Here is a 24,412-nt window from a genome sequence, read left to right as displayed (position 1 = left end):
TCCCTTTAACTGGCTTTGGTTGGCAGAAGCATATGGTAGAATCTGGTTATGGGCACGTCGGCAATAAATCCAACAAACGTGGTCGGATGAAACCCGAAAATTGCTATCTAAAGGTTGCAAGGATTTCTGGCAAGGGCATTCTGGCGTAAAGTCCAGATCCTTCCTGAGCTGACTAAAAATTATGTGAGGTTATATTGGTGAACTGAGTGTAGTTAGGCGAAGCATGTTTCTTTTAAACAACTTAAAAATCGTCCACATATCTAAAAACACCCAGAACATTTTCATTGTCACGTTTTAAATGCAAGTCGCGATCAACACTGGCAAGAAAAATATTGCACAAAACTGGCGCGACAGAGGAACCGATATAAATGATACGCCCTTCGAAAGAAACGTATGTGGCATCTATGTAATACTCTAACAATGTCATAAAGCTGTTCACAGACATACCACATCTACTATGGAAGCTTATCAAACCATTTGAATCGATACACTACCTGACAGATGCGAAAAGCCCCGCATAAGGCACTGAATAAAACAAATACTCAACATCAACCGAAAAGGCACACTACACCGAGTGTCTTCTTAATAAAATCTATTACTTCTTTTGAGCTCTTAGTGAGAAATGGGTTATCGATGATATGATGATCTAGATGCTTTCGTAAAAACCTGCTAAAATGTGACGGCCAGTGTAAGGGCCGGGTGGTCCCGTCAATATTGTCATGATTACATGACCAGCCAGGCAACGGAGCAACGGCTTCACGGGGGTAGAGGGCCCCTCTTGTGTACCGTGTTTCGGCCCTGAGTGCAAAAGGGGGGCAATCGCGGGAGCTGCTGGGAGGGTGACCGCGCTTTGTTGAGCGAAATTGCACGCGGCGGCGGCAATGCGCAGGCGTGTCGAAGCGAGACTGAGGCGGCGTGTATTGTCCGCAACAGGCGGCTGCCGGGTGGATGACCGTGCTTTGTTTAGCGAAGTTGCGCGCGGCGGCTGCAATGCGCAGCCGGGTGAAGCAAGCGGTAGGTTGGGGGGACGTGTATTGTTGCGCACTTGCACACGGGGACCGGGAGCACGGTCGAGGCGAGCGTGCCCTCCTCCACGAATACGAGGTTTCTTGGATTGCAAGTGTGCGCGGTTCGGGCAGACCGGGTTGAGTCGTGGCTCGTCTCGACGGGGTGCCGCGCGCACATAGCGACCAATGGCCTCAAAGTATCCTCTCAAAGTAAAGTGTAAATACAAGTTTCGTTTAGTCTCAACGGGTCGTCGCCTTCATCACAGCCGCAGCGCTACACTAACCGCAGTGCATGGCTGGCAGGAACTCCAAGGGTCACCAACGCCCACCTCGCAAGGAGGCGAATTTAAGGAGAACGAAACATTACTGTTAGGATCCGTGCTCGCCTACAGTACACCGAAAAGTCATCAAGTACTTATGGGTTTTTGCAGTGAAAAACACAGTCAAGACATTACCTTTGCCGGTAGAATCAGCTTTTGCTAACTTTGGCAACTCATGCTCACGACACAAGTTTCAAGTGAGCGCCTGTGTTTGTCGTCTTTCTGCTCTAAGATTTACTAAATATGCACTAACTAGCCGAACAGTGTGTTCTACTAAAGTACCTTTCCTCTACAATGGGCCCTGTTTTGTTTCGAGCATCGTGTCCCCCAAAAGTTTCTGTGATAGTAAGTCTTATTGCCTACTCGTCATGCCCTTCCCGCTACCTTTCGTTCTGCCTTCGCAAAGAAATTGTGCCCCGATATATGTGCCTTGTTTCGGTACGTCAAGCCTTCGCATGGTCACGTAAAGCGGCTCATCAGAATCTTCAGGTCACGGTTCGGGTACCCAGTCCGCTCGTCTTATGACTGGTTAGGCGTTATCACGTACAGTCAGCATCAGGACTGGACCGCTCAGTGGATGTTACAGTCCCTTCGCCGGCAAGCTTCTGAAGCCACCGAGTTATTGTGGAAACTCACGCTGACGGGACTCCAAGTAGGCACGAAAAAGCCGCGAGTTTGCGAGGTAGTACCTGTGACAACTGAGCAAGTCCAGCTTCCAGGAGACATCGTGTCTGTCCTAGGAACAGGGTAGAAGCTCACTCAAAAACCTAAGATCCCGCCCACAAGTTGCTCTTCTTCAATAGACAGATTGCAGATAAAGCAGATGTTGAAGACCGGGAACTGTCTCTTTGAGACGGTGTTGACAGTCTCTGCAGGACTGTACAGAAGCAGCAACGTCAGTGTACACCTTTGAAGACAACATACGTGGTGCGATACTTTAACGACAACGGGCTACGACTTCTTCTGAGGGACAAGGAGGGTGGTTTTGTCGCGGTGACTTCTGGAGTTTTCAATGAGAAGGCAACGCAAGCGGTGGAAAAGTAAGCGGAGGCAAGTACCCAAATATCAAAAGGAAGAGGTCCGGAAATGTGCCGTGAACTTGATTTGTCCGAGTTAGCATACGCTGCGTCTACTAGAAAGAGTAGTTTCTTGAGTGTGTATTTCACGGCAAAACCCCACATGGACTTCAGGTCTTTTTGGTGTATTTTAAGCGAGCACGGATGCCGGCAGTCACATGTTAGCACGTTTGTACAAAAGCCTCGAGATCACCTTATCATCGATTACCCATTTCGCAGTAAGAGCTCCCAAAAAGGAATTGGTTTTATTATAGATGACAGCTCGGTAGGGTATCCCTTTTCGATTGAGGCTAAGGATTTGTTTTAGTCACTGCGTCATGCGGTGCTTTTCCACTCTGTCAGGCAGTGTATTGACGGGAATGGTGTGATAAACTTCCAGAATACATATGGTAAGTCTGAACAGCTTGTGAGCTTGTAAGAGTTTTATTTGGATGCGACATACGTTTCTTTTGCAGGGCGTATGTTTAACCACAAACAAAGCATTTGTATCGGTTCCTGTGTAGCGCCACTTTTGTACGATATTTTTCTTGCTAGTGTTTATCGGGACTGGCTTTTAAACTTTGACAATGAGTATGTGAGATTGTTCGGCGTGTTTGTAGACATGTGGACGATTTTTTAATTGTTCTAAAAAAACATGTGTCGAATAACTACACTGAGTCCGCCAAACTAACTTTACGGAATTTTTTTTCAGCTAGAGAAGGGTCTTGCATTTCCGCATGAATTGCCTTGCCGTAACTCCTTGCAACTTTTAGATAATATTATAATGTCAAAGACAGTATAAATGCTCATTGGGTCTTCTCGAATCTGCACTGAAGAAGTCGTGCGTTCATAAAATGACTGAGGTGTTCCGGGAAGCCCTGGCCACCCCATTCTTGGTCTCGAGCTGGTTTGCGACGTAGTCTCGAGCGGATACATGGATCTGCGCCAAGCACATGAGGCCTGGCGTGGGGCGTGTTCTATTCGACAAGCGCACCAGTCCGCACATCGTCAAGTGACCCCAGGGCACCGTCCACGGGTTAGCGGTCCCTCCTCGCGGCGTAGGCCCGAGGCGCCACACCAAGTACAAGCGCTCTACGCGTGTCCATTGACCACCCGTCACCGACATGGCTGAATAGTGCGACTGACGCCGGACTGACAACGTGGGGAGACCATCCCTGCTTTGACTGTGCTGTCGATCAGTGAACACTATCTGAGTCTCACGAGACTGTGTACACTTTTAACGTCTCCGGGTGCCTTTTATTGTGTGTTCCCTTTGTGCGTGTTTTCGTTGCTTTCTGCTCCACTAAAATGCATCTCCTCTACGTTCCGCATCCGATGCTGTCGCTCCGTACGAAGGTCTAGCGTGAGGTGCTAGCGGGTCCATAACAAAAATTTGTGAGCCTGCAAGGATTACCGTTAACACACTGACCTACGGAACGCTATCTCGTCCGGAAAACCTCGCGTCATAGATCTCGAGAAATTAGCCGCGTTCGGGTTACAGTACGGATTATCCGGGCCTGGGCGCCGAGCTTGGGTCGAGTAAGAACGCGCCAAGCAGCACGTAGCACCAGCTGCGAAAAGAGAGGCTAGTCGAGAGGACGAACGAAAGACAGAAGGCCGAGGACGAAAGGCAGAAGGCCGCGGACGAGAGACGAAAGGCCGAAGACGAGAGACAGAAGGCCGCGGATGAGAGGAGAAAAGAGCTTCTGCTGTTAGAGCTCCGACTCCGGGAGATGCCACCAAAGGACACGTCACAAGGAAACCATCACCAGGAGAATGGCGTCGGAGCGACTGGGTCGTCAGCGCCCGCGGCCACAGTTAACCGCACAAACTTCCCCCCTCTCCGACGAGTGGCGGAACGACTTACTCGCGCATTTATTATGTTTTGAGCGCGTTGCGGCCGTCAAGGAATGGCCGCAGGAGAAGTGGGCTACTGCCATTAGCATGTGTCTCTCCGGTGAGGCCCTGACTGTGATAGGCCGCATGACGGCTGAAGAGGCAATGGATTATCAGGCGGCGAAGAAAGCCCTGTTGCAGCGCTTCCGGTTTCCCTACCAGTGATACCAAGACAAGTTCCGGGCAGCACGATCCATGGACGGGGAGACTGAACGACAGCTCGTTGCCCGACTTTCAGGGTACTTCGATACCCTTCAGGGTACCGAAAACGTTCGAGGGACTCAGGGACCATGTCGTCTCTGAACAGTTCCTTCGGTGCTGCACCTCCAAGCTTGTGGTCTTCCTGAAAGAACGGGGTTGCAAGACGCTCAGCGCTTTGGCTGACCATGCTGATCGATTCATAGATGCGCAGTGCATCGACAATCTTGGTAAGACCTCTGGTCACCACGCAGCAGACAGTGGCAGCGATGGTCAGAAGAAATCACCAACAAAATGTTACTGTGTGTCCGCAGCGGACAGAGCACACCGGATTTCCATATCACAAGAGCTCCCCTGGAGTGTTCTACGTGTGGGAATTTGGGGCACAACTCCAAACATTGCAGGACCCGGCCCTCCGACAACGAACAAGTTGCTACGTCTGTTTTTGCCTTGCCTGCCGAACCCAGCACAAGCCTTTCTTACTGTGCTGCCTTTGGTGGAATGAAGAAGGTGGCAGGTTGCTTGGGCCAAGCGGGTAACAAGGCGGCCACATTCCTGGTCGACAACGTACGAGTTGTAGAAGGACGTGCACTCGGAAGACCCGTACGTGTAATCAGGGACACAGGCAGCAACACTGTGATCGTGCGGCGTGACCTAGTTACTGATGACCATTTGAACAGACGGATGAGAAAAAGTGTGTGGATGGGTCCTTCAAACATCTACCAGAGGCAACTATTCAGGTGGACACGCCATACTTGGTCGGGGATGTCACTGCTTTACGCATGACGAACCCCACCTAGGACCTCGTTATTGGCAACCTCCCTGGCGTCTGACCACCGCATTATCCAGATCCATGCTGGGTACCTACAAGCGGCAAGGACGGAAGGTGACTGGCCGTCTAATTGAGATAACACCACCAGACACCAAGGTAAGTTCATCTGCTGTGGCCAACGCCGTGAACGAGGATAGCACCGTTTTGAATGTGCCACCGATGTTTGGCTTCCTTGTTTCTCGGGACGAACTGGCCCAGCAGCACAAAAGGGACCTTACGCTCAAGGCTGCATATCAGAAAACCGGCAAGCGACTCTTTTCTGGCAAAGGACTCTTCTACATCTCACAGAGTACGATGCACCACCTTTATTACGTACGAGCTGGTAGAACTTCCCGGCAGATCGTCGAGCCTCAGTCGCTCCGCACCCCAATACCGAGCAGATTCCATGAAGCTGCTACGGCAAACAACCTCGGAAGGTGACACAGAGCCAACCGAATTTTGGACGAATTCTACTGGCCACGCGTCCACGTCGACGTACGGCTTTTTATGAAGTCCTGTGACACCTGTCAGCTGAAAAATCCACAAACAGCGGCCAGACAAGAACCGACCGATCATCTCGCCTGTGATTAGATCCATCGGTCAAAGGGTCGTTCTCGGTCTAGATGCTTTCTCCCGGAAGAACGTCAACGTAATGTGTGGACTTTGCTCCAGGTCAGTCTTGTGTAAAATTCCACATTTGTTTTTTGTGTATGCAAATTTCACCTCGCAGACACTTCTACGAGACTGGAATAGTTGAGGGACAACTTTCTGGAAAGGGGGTGATTGGGGTGATGCACTGGGCCGGAGCGTGCTGGTGTGGGGTTGAACACAAGCGAAGGACGAGGTCTGTGCCTCTACGGAAGAAAAGGGAGTAAAGAAAACGGCGTGCGCTCGGCCTTTTGGTGGCTGAAATTACGTCAAGGCAGTGTTGCGTGGTGTGCCGGATTCGTGAACCCTGACTGCCGGAACTTCACTTTTGCCGAGTCCCGGGCCCGTTCTGCGGGGTCCTTTCGAGGTGTTCCGGGAGCCCCTGTCCATCCCGTTCGTGGTCTCAAGCTGGTTTGCGGCGTAGGCCCGAGCGGAGCCCTGGATCAGCGCCAAGCACCCGAGGCCTGACGTGGAGAGTGTGCTACCCACAAGCGCACCAGGCCGCACATCGTCAAGCGACCCCCGGGCACCGTTCACGGGTTAGCGGTCCCTCCTCGCGGCGTAGGCCCGAGGCGCCACCGCAAGCGCAAGCGCTCTCCGCGAGCCCATTCAGCTCCCGTCACCGACATGGCTGGATAGTGCGACTGACGCCGGACTTCGAACGTGGTGAGACCATCTCTGCTTTGACTGTTGTCGATCAGCGAACACTATCTGAGTCTCACGTGACTGTGTACACTTTTAACGCCTCCGAATGCATTTTGCCTTGTTTATTCCTATGTGCGTGTTCTCGTTTCTTTCTACTCAACTAAAATGTCTCTCCTCGACGTTCCGCATCCGATGTTGTCGCTCCGTACGAAGCTCTAGCGCGAGGTGCTAGCGGGGTCCTTCATGACGCCAGACTGGCAGATGTGTCAATGATAGGGCCCGCGAGCACAATTCGTCACTGGACAGAAATGCGGGCGCGCATTTACAGCGCAATGGGATCAGTGCAGGCCATTCAGTCCTTCGTGGTTGAAATGAAGACCTTCGAGAAAATTACTATTCTGGGCAAAAGTGAAAACACAATGGCTAGGGAGCTTTTAGAAGCCTTTCACATCAAGAAGAAAGGGGACCATGCATCAGTGAGACATCGGCATTAATGCGTGTGAGTGAATTTCAATTTTTGCAATCTGCTAGTTAAATGCAGTTATCTTACCAGTGTTTTGTCATGGTGTTCTTGTGCGTATGCTCGTGAAAGTTTTTGCGTGTGCTGGGGAAAAAACGATGCCTGCAATAAAACTAGTTGCGTGTAAACGCTTGTGTTCGTCATTTTTCAGTCGTCCTTGTTCAATTGTGCTCTACGTTTTAGTAAATCTGACAACGAGCAAGTGAAACAGCCAAAATAGCAACAAACGGGATGCAACATTGATCACCCTAGGCCTGCACACCATAACATCCTTTTACCTAATAAGCACAGGTTTTTATTCTGAAGCACTGCAACTGATGCTGCTATGACAATTCGTTGTTTTGTTGAGCCGTCTGTGTAAGCTAGTGACTACCCAGAATCAATGAACACGAGATTGTGATAGAAGTCATGTAAACCGCAGAGTTCACTGTTTCAGCAAGGTTCTGTTGTCTTGCGGTCGCTCAGTGTTCAACAGCCAGTATACAATCTGGGTGAGTGTCGGGGCGCGCACGAACTGCGAAAACGTTTATGCAGCGAAATGATTTTCGCCGTTAGTAACTGCCGCTAAGCTTCTTAGTCGCACCTTTAGGCCATCATGCGCCCAGTGGTTCTCTGAAAATTCGCCTATTGGATGCAGCTCTGAAAATTTCGGGAGCAATTTAATCACCAGAGAAAGGTCACACCTTCCAAAGTAGTAGTGAGCGGATAACGCCATCGCAGCCCATTATGGTGATTCACTGCTCTGCACTTCAGAGCGCTTTCACGTTGAAAAGAGCGACTTTATTTTTTTTATTTCGCTTCACCCCACAGCACTTACAGATAGTTGCCGCCGCTGTCTGGATTCCAGCCACGCAGACAGCTGTGACGAACCGTAGGGCCAAGAACCACTCTACCGAGGGAGAAGCAGCAGAAGCCGACGCGAACACGGCTGTACCCAAGAATACGGCCACCAGAGTGGGCCGCCTACCGATCCTGTAAGCAGAGTGCGAAGATGAGAAATAAGGCAAATTGAATGGGGAGATAGGCATTTGTGCTATGAAGTTACCCACCCAAATATTCGCCGTATTCCGGTTCTCTTAAATAGTTCTCTTAAATGGTTGTCTCAAATGGTTCTCTTCAATGGTTCTCTATAATTTTGGCCCTATTCCGGTTTTCCTGCGTACAGGTTATAGTAAAAATGGCAGCATGGCGAGGGTGCGGAGTTCGGGGACTCCAAATGACATCCGATTGGCACAGCGACCGTCGTTTCATTTCAGCCGTGAGTTGCACCCTGAATGAATCTGCAACTCACGGCTCAAATCGAATTTCCTTGATTTTTGCTTGATGGTGGTGTGCGCATGGATGGACGCGGACAGACATTGGGAGGTCCTAAGGTACTCCTCACAGTTACAGGCCAGGCAGTTAGCCGTTTGAATCTCGGATGCTAACTCACGGTCGTAGCGCAATGGGTGAGACGACTCACCCTAACGCTGTCTGGTATAGCAGCCACAGCTCGAATCCTGCCGGTGCTGGTGCCTGTGCGAGTTTTTCCGATCGTAAATGATTTTAAATGCAGAGCATTTCTTTAACTCACATGTAGCGTCCGCCGTCCGTCTGCAACAGCTCAGCGCGAAGGTGCGCCCTCTCCCCCACTCCTCCTCTCCCGCATCACGCTACCGTCCTCGCTCTCAACAACAGGTCCGCACCCTTCCCCCTACACTATATAAAAAAATATTAGTTATCGGCGCCTGGTTTCGATCCCACGACCCTGTGGGCGGAACGCGAGGTACATGGTGCTCTTCCCACTACGCCACAAAAGCGACACAGAATCAAAGGATATGAACGCGCCTTATATCCTTGACTCTTTCAAACTACGTCAAGAAGCTGCTGATACACGGCAGCAGTTGCATCGATCTCGTCCTCACCAGTTGCTGCAACGCACGACCAATGCTTAAAGACCCCTTAACAGTACACTTTAGCGACCACGAAGCCGTCGTTCTCAGCGTCCAATACAACGACAACAGCAACAAGTAAATAAATAACGACTTACAACAACCTACTCCTTGCCTTCACTTCTTGCGTCACCAAAAAAAGAAAAATTGGGCCCATCTCTCCACGAGGGGGGACTCGAGTCGCAAAATCACAAAAGTAATAATTAATATATGAAAGAAATAATAATAATTAATAGTAATAGGCAATAATAGTTAACACATTCCCTACCACCCCACCACCACCCCCCAAACACTAACGTTAACGCAATACACCTACCCCCTACGCGACGCATTTACTCGAGTCCCCCCTCGTGGGGAGATGGGCCCAATTTTTAAACACGGATGCGGACGGACATTGTTTGGTCCGAAGGTACTCCGCACCTAAAACGACCAAGAGGCTGTTTTTATTACCGTATTAGAATGGTACCCAGACCTAGATAAACAACGTGGCAGCTGCACACACTGCAGTTAAAAAACCAACGTCCACAGGCGCTATTTTCGAAGGCCCGAGATAGCTCGTTTTCAAGTTTCTAGCTCCTCGAGCTACCAAACTAGTTGACCATCCAATAAACCTGAAGCGAAACCAGCGCAATCGGCGGAGCACGCTTCAAATTATCAACGCGCTCAGTTGAGGCCGCTCACGTTGAAAAAGCGTGACTGATACAAACATCGGCGAGCAGCGCCGCTTAGAATCGCGTGGCCTTGTGCACTCCATTACGTAAAGTAGATAACCCCGAATTTTTTTATAAAAACCCAGCTCGCGCGTGCCTTCTTTCAAAGCTCCACCTTTGTTCCTATGTGGTTTGGGTTTAGCCCAGTGCAGCTCAGCGAAACCCCAACCAAGTAAAAAGGTAGTTCACTGCAGCAAAAGGCACTCCAGACTGTCAAACATGGCCGACTTTCTTTAAGTGCAAACGAAAGGCGTAGTCTCCCCAATTTAGCATGTTGTTAGCGTGTTTGAAGATTGACGAGTGCGTTTTAGACATTTAAAATCATGTCATCGGTCATCGATTGCTCTTCCACTATGTATTAAGACGGCTGCAGTGCAAGTTCTTGCCACCTTGGCAGCTCCTATCTTTCGGACTAGCGTGAACTTTTTCCACGGACAGAACTCCCCCTTGACTGTGGCAGCATTTGACTCGTCGTGGCCTGGGGACTCCGTTCGCTCATTGCTCGTTTCTGAGGTGTCTCCCTGGAGTATCAAATGCAAGTTACTCCGTGGCGGTGACGCTACCCCGCTGGCGAAGTCTATGCCATGGTTGGTTGGGGCTCCGTCGCTACACCGCAGCGCCAATGAGCGGGGGAGTTTGATTGACGCGAGAACTCGAAGGAAACTGGGGATTGATATTGCAAGGCTGTGTTGAACTCGTGAGGTTCGTGATGGCGGCTGCTGTGTCGTGGTTCGCTGTTCACGGTCGCCGTAGCAGGCATAGTTGTATACCGGCAGACTTTGAAGCGGCGTTCGCTCCACGAAGGCCGTGGAGCAGGTGTTGTGTGCGCTGCAGATTTACGCGACGGGCACCTCCCGCGTCAGCGTTGGTAGCGAGCAAACGAGCGACCGCCACCAGTCGACAGTCTGCCGGTATGTGCCAAATGGGACCACTGCAGGCATGTTTTAGCCTTCTTTTAGGTGTTTTGCAGGACAGTACTTGATTCGGGAAGGTTCTACTATGTGTGCATCCGACTGCAGCCGAGTGTGCGCTTCTGTTACCATCTCCTCGCAAAACTGCTTAGAACGAGGTGTTCCACGAGCACGCGTTTCATTTATCGTCAGCGCATCGCATCGTATCTGTTATCGGAAAAGATCTCTACGAATTGCAGCGGATGTTCTCCATCGTCGTTGTCGTCTGGCGGCAAGCAGGGCATGTAAACCTAGTAAAGAGGAGAGTTGAGACCGAATGTAATACCTTCACGCTTGAAGGAGCGTGAGAAAGACGGAAAGAAAGAGAAGGAGGAGAGGGGAGTGAGGGGATATGACTAAAAAAATTAGTGCCCTTCTACTCTGTGAAGAAGGACGACCTGCAAAGCTCGACGCAGTCCACGGAGTGCGCAAAACAAAACACGTTTATCATAAATTCCAATGGAGCATACTTTAAAGCTAATTAGCTGAATGAACCTCTGAAGAATCTACGCTTTGTTCTTGCAGATAAGCATGGAACTTCCGGTGTCCCTCTGGCGTCGTACCCATCTTACTCTTTTGTAAGGCCGGGTTCAGACTGTTGCCGCAACTGTCGTAATACTCTAATGAATGTCCTCATTTCACGTCTTAGCCACCCTAACTGTGTAACATGCCAGTTTTTACGTCCATAGATCACGGTATAGCTTTTGCGTCGGTAGTCTGAACATAGCGTAACACACCAGCCTTATCTGCTCTGCCACTAAGGACTCCGAACAGGCCCCAGTGGGTCACTTAACGTTCGCTTTTAAACCTGTCACCTGAACAACGGACTTGCCATCCATCAGTACGGGCATGAAACCCATAGGAGCACGTGCATGCCCCTTCTTCTCCCTCCCACTATCCTACAGTGCAAACTTACGCAAGGATAAACCGGCAGCCGGTCATGTGGGCCTGCTTAGAAATGACAGACGCCGTCCAAAATATTCCCCGAAAGACCATCCAAAATATCCCCCAAGTAAACACTCGGAATATAACAAAGGAACAGGCAGTCATGGTACTTCGGATTGAAACTGCTGACAATGGAATGCCAGACCAAGTGCACAAAATTTGTAGTTTCGAGTCGACCGGCTTAGCAACAAAACATGGCCACGCAAGTTATGAAGAAAAAATCCTGGAGCGGTTCGAGGGGCAAATAACCGAGAAGGGCGCTACTCGGCAGGTCTTCCATGGAAAGAACAAGTGAACCTGGACGCAAACAAACGGCCACGAAAAGGCTACTGCAGTCAACAACCAGGCTTGATTGATTGATTTGATTCTAGGGTTTAACGCGCCGACGCAACGCAGGCGACGAGGCGCGCCGTAGTGGAGGACTCCGGATTAATTTTGACCACCTGGGGATCTTTAACGTGCGCCAAAATCTCGTACACACGGGCGTTCTTGCTTTTCGCCTCCATCAGAGAAGCGGCCGCCGCGGCCGGGAATCGAACCCGCGACCTCGTGCTCAGCAGCGCAACGCCTTAGCCACTGAGCCACCGCGGCGGGTCAACAACCAGGCTTAAGAAGAGTGATTCTCTCAGGAGATATGACGAGGCGATCTCGGCATATTTCACCTCTGGTGTAGCCGAAACAGTCAATGTGAAGGCAGGACAAACGAACAATCTTTCCTACTATATGCCTCACCCCGCAGTAATTAGGAAGGACCGAGCGAAAACAAAAGTTAGAGTCGTTTTCGACTTGTCCTCAAGCTCGATAAAAGACAGGTTGCTGAACGACATCTTAGAAGCAGGACGAAACTTCAACAAAGACGTATTTTCCATGCTTTTAATCTTCCCGAAAGATAAGATAGCTTTAACCGGAGATCTGGAAAAAGCACTTTTGCAGGTAAGCACATTCGATTTCCATGATGGAAACACGACTGCCAGGGAAGGCTACGGATGAAATTCGAACTTGGAGAATGGGAAAGGGGACATTCAGAAACCGGAGCATAGTTGTACAGCTGGAACAGTTGTATATAGTTGTAAAGAAATGAATTTTGAATTTTCAAGGACAATAGAAAAGCAACAGAGGGCAATTTCTGTCGGTGATATTATACTCGGAGCGGCAATGATCGGTAAATCCATCCAATTGTATGACGACACAAAAATGATGCTTCAGATTTGGGGAGGTTTTCACAATCACCTTATAAGGAGCCTTAAGACCTCCATGAGCAAAATAAACGCCAGAATATGCAAACTATCGTGACAGAACTGGAAGGAGCTTCGAATGGCTTAACCTACGTCTACAGCGAGCCTGCACAGCCCATGACACCCTTAGCGAAAAGTAATACGTTTGAAATACGTACGAGTACGCTTGAAGTGCATTTCAAATATGCTTTGTATTTGTAAATGTATTTTAAGTGCATTAAAAATTGCATTTTCTCAATTTTTAGTAAATATTGAAAATACATTATTAAAAATGCGGGAAAAATACAGTGCTTTTAATTACCCTCCAAATAGATTAAAAATGCACTGAACCTCACGAATGTGTGCTTAAGGCATTCAGAATATATTGAAAATGTATTTCTTCCCGCCAAACGATCATGGTGTAAATGCACTGTAAATATTATAAAAATACACTTACCTAACTACATTTACAGCAGCACTCTGAGTATACTTTAAAAGTGTGCCGAAGCATGGAAATATACTCCAAATATATTCGAAATATATTTCAAATGCCTTTTACGTTTGTGGAACGAACATGGTAGAAATACACTCTCAAAGCATGAAAAATACTTATTGAAAATACATCTTAAATGTATTCATAAAGCTTTGCCGAAATACATTTCGAGTACACGGCAGGCGCTGCTTCAGTTGCTGAATTGTAAGATTCACGTAAAGCATATCTGAAGTGGCGGATAAAATACATCTCAAATGAATAAACGTACTGAGAATTTCTCCTCGATGTTTCCTTATAATAAAAGAAACTGAGAGAGATACTTTCACTTACTGCGCTGTCTACATAACTCTGCGTATTAGAGAGGAACTCGGTGTACAAATATGTAAGCGGCGGTGTTCCAACGCAATCGGCAAAGCAAAAACATCGAATTCAACGAGTTGTACGAAAACATTTGCACTTTGCCAGCGTTGTTACGACGGAATCGCTGTGGAGGCTTGGAAAATTTTTTTTTTCTGAAAAATATTCGCCTTAGATGGAGTGAGTGAGTGAAACTTTATTGAACACTCATGTTAAAGCACATGAGGAGGCAACCTGTTAAGGCGCCAATACAGGCCGATGGTTAGTCTTCGCCTTAGATGGACAACCCTGGCTATGCTTGCGAGGGCGATCAGCTCGGCGCCTCTCACTGTCGCTCACTACCTCCTTCTCTGTGCCCGGCACCTGCGGCGCGAGCTGAGCGGCGCACCCCTCTTTCACGTTTTGTCTGCCTTCGCTGCGTTTCTTTTGCCTGTCCTGTGGTGCTTTCGGACTCCTCAACGCGCGGTCGTCGGGTGGACGCAGTCTCTGCTTGGACGGCGCGTTGCAGCGGCGTTGGCCGTCTAGCCAAGGTAAGCACGATATACCGGCTATTTGCGTGTACGGTGTCGCACTACAATTAATGGATGTATGTTTGCCTTGCAATCGAAGAGTGCTAATGCCCTTTATGAAATCCGCACGTGGTTGTTAAGCTTACCTCCACCTGCGAGCAGGATTTCCTACCGTAACTACTCCGTGCAAGGGAATGTACTCACAAATCAACGACAGCAAGAAGACGTAAAAAATTGGATTTTAGTGCTTTCCTTTTTGCGCCTAATTTTTAGCTCTGGCCCTGCTGAGTGGACGGGGGACTTTTGCTACGAGTTTCCTTGTAGATCGAGTTATTCCGTTCTTAACTTATTGAGGACTAACACTGGCATTAAACACATAACAGCCAGGAACGTATTTAGCACAGCCTGTTCACAGAAAGTCCGCCGTCCATGTTTACGCGCTTGAAAAATTTGCGAAGTGTATCCAGGGACGCAGCTTTCTTTTGTTTTCTGTTCGCAGCAGCTGCTCACAGCTGCGCATGTTCACAGAAGCCGCCGTACGGGGAAGGAACCCAGTCTGTGGAATACATGCATCCGACTAATGCGCATGGCCGGGCCTACGAGAATCCGAGCAGCCTTCGCGATTTTTGTCGGTCGCATGTCGCCATTCTGTCAACTAAAGCCATGAAAGAGTTTATGCCGTCTGTTTCGAAGTGACCAAAAGTGTTAAAAGCGACCCACGTAATCTTCGGTGCAAGTGGCAGTAGCGAAAGTGCTTCATGCCCAGGGACTACAAATGATTTGTCCATCTAAGACAAACTGTATGAGAGTAGCCCCCAAGTTACAATCAGTTTCTGTTCCTACCGCCACCCATAACCAAGAACCAGCAAAGGAAGGAAGGAGAAGGAAGGCTGGTGAGGAGGGGGACTTCGAGGGAGGCAACCAGTTCCCCCGCCCGAGACCCCTCGGTTCTCGGAACGGGTCCCCCGGGCGGGTTCGTCTCTTTTGTTCCTTGGATTGCTCCCCCAAAACTTCGCGAAACGTCAGGACGTTGGACCCTTCCTCTTTTGTGTTTCCTAGCAACTTTTTCCCTCCTTGCTGTATTCATTTCGTAGCGCATTCACGAACACGTGTGCGCGTTCCGAGAGGCCCTTCGGCGCGCTCGTGGTCGAGTGACAGACACGCGGAACCCGACGCGCTACCGCTGGACCACGCCATCGAATTTCAAAAATGTGCCCAAAGGCACCGAAAACAGCGTGGGCTGCTTGGCGGTTGTGTGTGTTTAGAAGCGGCAATTGCCCATTTGCGTCTAAAGGGTGTACTTAAACGAGTTTCTTATAGGTGTAACGAGTATTTACGAAGGAAATACTTTTTACTTGATGGTCCCTGACGCTAACAGGTGTTTATCTCTTTTTTGTATATTAAAGACGCGAGCATTTACAATAATTTTCCACGTTGCTCCCTAATTAAATGATGACGTTGTCTGTGTACAGCAAAAAGTATAAAATTACCTGCCGGTAATGTGCGGCGGAGAGCAAAAAAATTACATGTGTGTGCAAGCACAAATACACGTTTTCTGGCGTTGCTTATTTTAATCGCTTCGGTGAGGTGCCTACGATATGAGAGCTTGTTATTTTAAGGACGGCGTGAAATTTTTCTTCTTTTTCGAAATAACCTTGCTTTGCCGTTCCTTTGAAAGCATTGTTGAGTGCACACGCCAATCTAATGACATTTATGTAAGCTTTCTACTGCAATCCTGCCCATGCAATTTTAAATTGTTTCGCTGCGCACTATTTTTTTTAGAACGTAATCTCCGAAGAAGGTGACGCCGAAATATGGAACACATAACAATAATTGTAGTTAATAAGATTACTGCTTATCTTATTTTATTAGCGTCCTGCGAGGTCACAGACCAGTTTTGTCCAAGTTAGTTGAAAAACTAGAATTGCCACCATTTCAAGTTAACTCAAGCGCCTAAGTAAGAGAAGTAGCATAACTCTAAGAACTCTGTTGCATGTTGGTAACGTTTTTATCTTAGCTCTGTCTTTTTTTTCCTAATTCTCGCTAATTTTTATCCCTAGACAATGTCCAAACATAAGCCTCGCGCACCCCCTCCCACCATTCTTTCTTAAAAATGGTATTGAAGATCCGATGCCGCATCACAATATAAACTATGCTTACCATTACATAAATTGTCTTACGTCCTTCAAAGGGGCATTGTTCTCACGGAGGGCTTTTTTTTCTCTGAAGGGGAAACTAAAAAGTTCTTGCTCGCGAGGTACGTTGGCACGGCTAGAGAAAAGTCCTGATTGATTTAAAATTTATTTGCCTCTAAAAAAAGTGTTTCACTAATATTTTCCCATTTTCTTTTCACTGCAGGTGCTGCTGAAAGTTCCCGCGTGGAGAATCCAAAGTACGAAGACTCTCATGCACAACGCTTCATCTGCGCTGGCTACCGAGGTGGCTGAAGGGCATTCATTCCTGCTGCTTAGTAATCGCAAAATTGGCCACTCGACTGAGGTGTACAATAAACAAGTTTCAAACTGCCAATTTGTGCGCATACATGCTGTTCTTTTCAGTCATTTGCAGGCCCGCATTCCGAGCATGGCCCGTTTACATTTTCACAAATAATGGAGCATATCTTTAGCCTAGTGCCTATTAAACTTTTTGAAACTACAATATGATAGTTTCTAGTTGAACGGTAACAAGTCCCACTAAGACACATTGCCATGGCATCTCTCAATGTATTTGGGTTTTATTTAGTATACACTAGTAACACATTTTGAGTATATTTGAAGCAGTATTTCATGTGCATTTAAAATGCATTACTAATACATTTTGCACGTATTTAAAATTACATTTTCTGAGCATTTTTAATGCATTTCAAATGCATTAAATATATATTTTTCATGCACTGCTAATGTATTTTCGAGGTACATTTTAAATACATTGTAAATGTATTCGAAATGCATTTCGAATGTGGACAAAATAATGCAGAATAAATACAAAGTTAATATATGTATTAAATGCATTCAAAATAAATTAAAAATACGGCATATTTTCGCTAAGGGCAATTACACCTGCGGACGTACATCGGAGGACGACAGCAGCTCAATCATGAATAGCAGGTCATTCTCGGTGATATCGAAGATGCCTTTAGAAGTCGGCGTCAAATCACAATGGCTTGGTGGGTAAGATGGCATCGAGAGTACCTGAATGAAGTCGGAGCAACACTACGCACAGTGGCAACGACCGGCTAAACGTTAGGAAAAGGCGGTGTTCTACTAGGAGGCACCGGATGGAGAATGTTCTGGGAATGTTCTGGGAAATCGAGAAGTATCCGGAACGTGACAGTGTGGCCAGAGTGTGTCTTGTAAGGCGAAGCAACAAGGCGCTGATATGGCATTCAACAAAACACGTGGCATTCAACAAAACAGCTCGAGGACTGCTTCAAATAAGCGCGCTACAGACCATCCTAGCGCACTTTGGGGGGCGGGAATCTCTTAAATATCACCATCATATTACTTGAAGAGGAAGAACATCAGCTCCTCGCAGGGCGAGCGCGCGATCGGTTGTGTCAGCCATTAAAGAAAGAATGCAGATGGTTTCCCGGCCCCTGTCGTGTATACAGTACTAGCCCCACCAACCAGGGTGCCGGAAGGACATTGGACCTCCCCACTCGGTTGAAGAGGCGCAGGTGTGGCCTCCGCTGGGTAACTTCGAGGTTTCACAGCATCTGAAACGTAGGTTTCGCAGCTCTCCCTCGAGGTTTCGCAGCTCTCCCTCCGAGGGTTCCGGGCCCTCCTCCTGCATGATGTAAATAAAATTCCGCTACAAGGACGGTATGACAGAAGACAGGCCACACAGCGCACCTCTGCGCTATGTGGTGTGTCGTCTTCTGTCCTCCCATCCTTGTAGTGCAATTTTATTTGTATCATGTCAGACCAACTAGCTCGTCAGAATGCTCCTCCTGCACTTTGCGTCCGCCCGGCGGTATGCCGTCCAGTCCTCCGGACACCTGCTTCGGATGGCGCGCCGCTGCAGTTGGTTCTATTGTGGCACGGCGCTGACGCAAGTACCGCCAGTGCGCATGCGCCGCGAGCGGCGAGTATAAGAGTAGGGCGCTTGTTCAAATATACGTTATTTCCTTCCCCGGCACTTGGGGTGACTATGATTGGCTACATCAACTGGTGATGAACATGGCGGCAAACTGATAGCGTTACCGGCGTGTTCGGGTCTGCTGTTGAAGGGGAGTTGACTGAAGCATGTCAAAGTTCTGGGAGTTTGACGCTTACGTCGAAGACGGCGATGACGACTTCGTTCGTCGAGAGGTTCAATCACTACTGGAAGGTTACCCGAATTGAAGACGACAGCTTGAAGAAGCCCCCTTTCATCAAAGATCTCGGGAAGCAGCAGTACAAGACCCTCAAGGATCTGCTGTTGACCTCAAGCCCGGAGGAGAAGGCGTTCGAGGACCTCATGGAAGGAAATGGGTACCCAGATATTACAACAGAGTATAGCGGGGCGCTATTGTTCCTCTTGACCAGCACAACCGGGATCATCATCATCAACATCACCAGCCTATCTACGCCCACTGCAGGGCAAAGGCCTCTCCCATTATTCTCCAATTACCTCGGTCCTGTGCCAACTGTGACCAATTTATCCCCGCAAACTTCTTGATCTCATCTGCCCACCTAACTTTCTGCCGCCCCTGCAACGCTTGCCTTCTCTAGGGATCCACTCTGTTAACCTTAATGACCAGCGGTTATCTTGCCTTCGCATTACATGCCCTGCCCACGTCCATTTCTTCTTCTTAATTTCTACTAATATGTCTTTAACACCAGTTTGCTCCCTGACCCACTCCGCTCTCTTCCTGTCCCTTAATGTTACGCCTATCATTTTCCGCTCCATTTCCCGCTGAATTGTTCTCAATTTAAGTGACCCTCTTAGTGAGCCTCCATGTTTCCGCCCCGTAGGTGAGTAGCGGTAATATGCAGCTGTCATACACTTTCTTCTTCCGCGACAATGGTAGGCTGCTATTCATTATCTGAGAATGTCTGCCATAGGCACCCCACCCCATTCTGATCCTTCTAATTATCTCTGCCTCATGGTTGGGATCTGGGGTCACAACTTGGCCTAAGTAGATATATTCGCTTACCACTTCCACTGCCTCGCCACCTATCTCAAACTGCTGTGCTGTCGCGAGGTTATTGATCATCACTTTAGTTTTTTGCATATTAATTTTCAGGCCCACGGTTCTACTCTGTTCGCCCAGTGCGGAAAGCATGCTTTGCAATTCGTCCCCCGAGTTACTTAGCAAGGCAATGTCATCAGCAAATCTGAGGTTACTGAGGTATTCTCCATTAACCCTTACTCCCACCTGTTCGCAATCCAACGTTCTGAATACTTCTTGTAAACATGTTGTGAATAACATTGTGGAGATTGTGTCTCCTTGTCTGACGCCCTTCCTCATAGGCATTTTACTGCTCTCCCTATGGAGGATGATGGTAGCTGTAGACCCATTGTAGATATCCTCTAGTATTCTTACATAATGCTCATCTACCCCCTGGTTCCGTAATGCCTGAATGACTGCTAGGGTTTCGACCGAGTCAAATGCTTTCTCATAATCTATGAAGGCTATATATAGGGGTTCAGTATACTCAGCGCACTTCTCTATCACCTGATTGATCGTGTGAATATGGTCCATTGTTGCATAACCTTTACGGAATTCTGCTTGTTCTTTAGGTTGACTGAAATCTAAGGTTGCGGAGATTCGGTTAGCGATTACCTTGGTAAATACCTTGTAGACGACTGACAGTAAGCTGATCGGCCTGTAATTTTTCAAGTCCTTCATGTCGCCGTTCTTATGGATTAAGATGATGTTCGCGTTCTTCCAAGATTCCGGCACCAATGCGGTCATTAGGCATTGCGTATACAGGTCTCCCAGGCATTACGTATATAGGTCGCGAACATCATCCTAATCCATAAGAAAGGCGACATGAAGGACTTGAAAAATTTCAGGCCGATCAGCGTAGTGTCAGTCGTCTACCTCGCTAAGCCCTATTACATCCCGTTTAATGCCCTCTAATTCCTCGAACAACACCTCGGGACTTCCTTCGCTAGATAAGGTTCGCGCGTTAAAAGTTGCCAGGTTCAGATTCCATTGGCGGCCTGTCCGGATCCAGGGATTCTTAGCACCTTCTGCTGCGTCACAAGTCTGACCGCCGCCGTGGTCACTTGCTTCGCAGCCGCTGGGGACTGAGGGCCGAGGGTTAATTGGCGTATTTCATGGGAGGTTGTGGCCGTTACTACACCAGGGTGGCCAATCCTGCTCTGGTGAGGGAGTGCATTACCGGCAATGGTCGCCGGGGTCAGGCCGCACCCCAAGCCCCTTTCTGCAATTCCATCAATACGCGGATTTTTTTTTTAATCCGGTGGGAATTGTCCGGCACCGGAATTCGAACCACGGTCCTTCTGCACGCGAGGCGGGTGTTCTACCTCTACGCCATCGCTGCTACGCCGTCGCTGCGTTCAAAGGGCCAGGTCCGTGTTATCCGCCCGAGCAAACACTGAGATAATGTATGTGCGCGTGGGTGTGGGTGTGTGTCTGTGTGGATGGGCGCGTGCGTGCTGTGGTTTTGCGAATACAGCTGTCATCACAATCTCCTTTCGTGCCGGGGACTTCACGAAATGAACGTCCACTGAATTTGCTTAGTCTTCGTTTCACACGTTTCCCTCGAGTGTGTAGCCGTAGTAAAAAAAGAAAAACAATTTCTCAGCAAGAAATTACAGGGAAGCCTAGAATGTTCTGAGGTAAACCTGTTTGATGTACAGCCGTGAGCTGAAGTAAACGGACCACGGGAGCGGTGGCCAAAACTAATCGCTGCGCCGCCTGGTTGCGCGGCGCCTGGTGTCGAGACCGTGCACAGCGCAGGCGCAGCCTACCAGTACAGCACACAGGCCGCTATCACTCACTTCGTCGCGACTGCTTTTTGCTTCGATTAATCTACGCCAGGGGAATCACGCCGCGCAGTTAGAGGAACACTGCCGGGCACCGCCCTATCACTGTAGCCACTACCACAGAGATATGTTGACGAAGGAGTGAGTGATGGCTTTTTTTGTAATACGTGCGCAGCCCGTCTTCTTAGAATACTGGCACCGGCTATCAAAGAAGGGAATCTTCTGCGCGGAGCTTAATTTTAGGCGTTCATTTCATGGCTGGAGATATATACGGAGCATCCGAGGTTTTTTTGTTACGTGATGAAGTTTCTCAGTTGAGATCTGTTGTGTTGTTGTTTGTGCGGTTGCGTGTTTTTAATAAACACCTTCGAGCTTCCGCATGAGAGTGAGAGTTGGCTCCCATAGCTATTTGGGCACACAACAATTGACTGTCTTTGTGGCTGCTCAGCGGCCTAGTATTGGCTAATTGATAGGTCCTCGTTACTCTCCGTTGTGACTTGTCTTTGGCAGGCGGGACTTTTGTAATTAAACTTAAGTGTATGGCCTTGTGAAGGAAATAGGGTTACGCACAGGACTACGAATTTGCCCGACCTTTGATTTTTTATGCCAGTGGTACTTGGCCGGTAGCGTGCCGACGACTCCATCTGGGCTTGAAAAAGTGGTGGGAGACCCCACGATGAAATATGGTGATACGTGTCCTATTGTTGCACAATTAACCCTTGCAGCCAAAGTGGGTCGTACACATATCTCAATGCCCGCCTTTTGAGTGTGACTTTTCTTCATAATTCAAGCGTTGTGCAAAAAGCCAACTTTAAAATTTGTGCTGTGCGGAGGCGCGCGTCAGGCGGCAAATCCACCTTTTTTAGTTAGCGACATAGTTTGGAAAAGAAAGGAATTTGGGAGTATCGCGGAGGGACCCACAGAGTCCGAAGTGTCTTTACGGACCCCTTTTTTTCTGCGGACCCCCATCTGAGAACGACGGCCCTGTCAAATGCTTTGTAAAATAATACGCGTAGATAAACTCGGCGGTTTTGAGCATACCGTCGTTTGTTTGCCGCATGCCGCCGACCATAAGCTAGTAATGTTTTCAGCATGATTTGATTGATTGATTGTGGGGTTTAACGCGCCGACACAACGCAGGCGATGAGGCGCGCCGTAGTGGAGGGCTCCGGATTAATTTTGACCACCTGGGGATCTTTATCGTGCGCCGAAATCCCGTACACACGGGCGTTTTTGCTTTTCGCCTCCATCAGAAAAGCGAATCGAACCCGCGACCTCGTGCTCAGCAGCGCAACGCCTTAGCCACTGAGCCACCGCGGCGGGTATGTTTTCATCTTCAATCGTCGACTGAACGACCGCCTTTGGATCAAATCCTTAAATTGCAATTCGTGTCTCAGAAGTGCGCAAGAACTGTCAATAATATTTTGAAGTGAAAATAAATGTAATCGAAAAATGCATTTGCACTCGTTTCGATATTCGCTGGGCATTCAAACTGTGGCTCAATGGTATATGATATCGCAATGTAGTTTTTGAACATTAAATGTATGTGTCGGTGCCTCAACCTTGAAAAAATTGCCAAGCTGGATTTTCTCGAGCAATTGCAAAATGGCACATACGCCTCATACGTCAAACCCAATTTCATAAAGCAATGCAGTATATACCTAAACACCGCAGTATTTGTCAAAACCTTAGCATGTAAGGTTAGCATCAATAATTTTTCGATTTCGCTTATATTCTCGGGAGGCTATAATTTATCATCTATCCTCAAAACCGACAAACATGGTGTTCTGTCTGATGTTCTTCGACTGCACAGTGATTTTTTTTTTCTGCTCCATTTTGTGCTTCAATATATGACGCAGGGGGGGGGGGGTGAAAAAAAATTGGCCGCGTATCTGCTGCTTCCGTTGCAAATGTCGTCAAAAGACGATAGTCTTCGTAGACATTTGCGAAGGAAATGCCCCCCTTTGCTTTCCCGCTCACCTCTCATGCTGTTCCTGTACCGTCGCGCTCATCCCAAGGTAAACACACTAAAGGTTTGCGCAAGGCGATTTGAATTTACCGCGTTCCACTGCTACAGGCCGGGTTTTTCGATGCCAGTGCTGCAGTACGGCGGAGACACGCGTGAATGGAGGCGGCCGACTACAAGGTTTATAGAACCGCGTGGGCGTGCTCCACGTGCGTTCCAAGCAGAACGTGGAACGAAGCTAGTGGAACCTTTCGTTGCTGTTGCCGCGTGATTTTAAATGCGAATGCATTTATTAGGCGGTTGTTTTCTTGCTCCGTTGGCCGGCGTGCGCCTGCATTCCTCCAGCGCGAGCGCACGTGAGCGCGCGCACGTGCGCTCGCGCCTCGTAGTTCTGCCTTCGTCGTCGTCGTCGTCGTAAATGCGAATGCATTTCTGGACGCGGCTATGGAAAGTGTGCGCGTGCGCTCCAAACCCTCTGACCCCATAGTCTTGGTTGGCGACTTCAACGTTGACGTGCGCAAGAAGAGTGGCCAGTGGCTGGTCGAGTACATGCAGACCAGGCGCTCTATGCATTGTCTCTGTGCCGGCTTCGACACGTGCCCCACTACCATTCACGGGAGTTGCATTGATCTGGTCTTTTCGCGAAACTGTGACGCGCGTATGCTTCTCAAAGACCCTTTGACCGTGCACTTTAGCGATCACAAGGCAGTGATTGTGGCCGTCAGGTACAACGATAACACAAACAGGTGTTGATGAATAAATGATTACGTTCACACTCTCGTCATTAATTACGCCATTACTCGCAACACACTTATCGGTGCACCCAATGCATTCGCATTTCTGCACGATTCGCTTCGGGGAGGTGCGGGGGAATTTTTCGCATATGCCGCAAGGAGGGGGCGGTTTTCTGCAGTAGATGTAGCATAAAATTTGTTATCGAAAAACCAAGCATACATGATTTTTTTAATAAAGAAACACTGTAAATATCCCTTGAGTACTAATTTCCTGTCTTATATTTGCGTAGTGTCTTGTTCTTGTTCAACAAAGTTGACAAGTATGAACATATAACCGGGCTTAGACGTTTGCATTTGGCTGTGAGTATATAAGACTATTGTGCAATATAAATTTTACTTTGGCCGGATGGCTGAATCGAGTTACAGACAGACAGACGGACAGACAGACAGGCAGACAGACAGACATACAGACAGACCAAAATTTCTTTGTTTAAGTAGCCCAAGAAGACTATCGTCTTTAAAAAAGCTACAAGCACGAGATCGCGCCCACTCTGCCAGCGGAGC

General features: G+C 48.5%; 1 protein-coding gene across 1 annotated transcript in view; it reads right to left on the bottom strand.

Moving 5' to 3' along the window:
* The window catches only part of LOC144164209 (organic cation transporter protein-like), a 203,190-nt gene that overhangs the window by 52,021 nt on the left and 126,757 nt on the right, over nucleotides 1–24,412 (bottom strand). The window contains exon 4 of the mRNA XM_077694726.1: nucleotides 7,918–8,072. Within this exon, the coding sequence (XP_077550852.1) occupies nucleotides 7,918–8,072 (155 nt within the window). The remainder of the gene's footprint in view (nucleotides 1–7,917; nucleotides 8,073–24,412) is intronic.

This window comes from Haemaphysalis longicornis, unplaced genomic scaffold (genome assembly GCF_048455015.1).
Source record: "Haemaphysalis longicornis isolate Haplotype H1 unplaced genomic scaffold, Haemaphysalis longicornis Haplotype H1 scaffold_13, whole genome shotgun sequence".
NCBI lineage: Eukaryota > Metazoa > Arthropoda > Arachnida > Ixodida > Ixodidae > Haemaphysalis > Haemaphysalis longicornis.
Note: the sequence above shows the minus strand (reverse complement) of the source record. Positions and strands in the feature narration are given on the sequence as shown.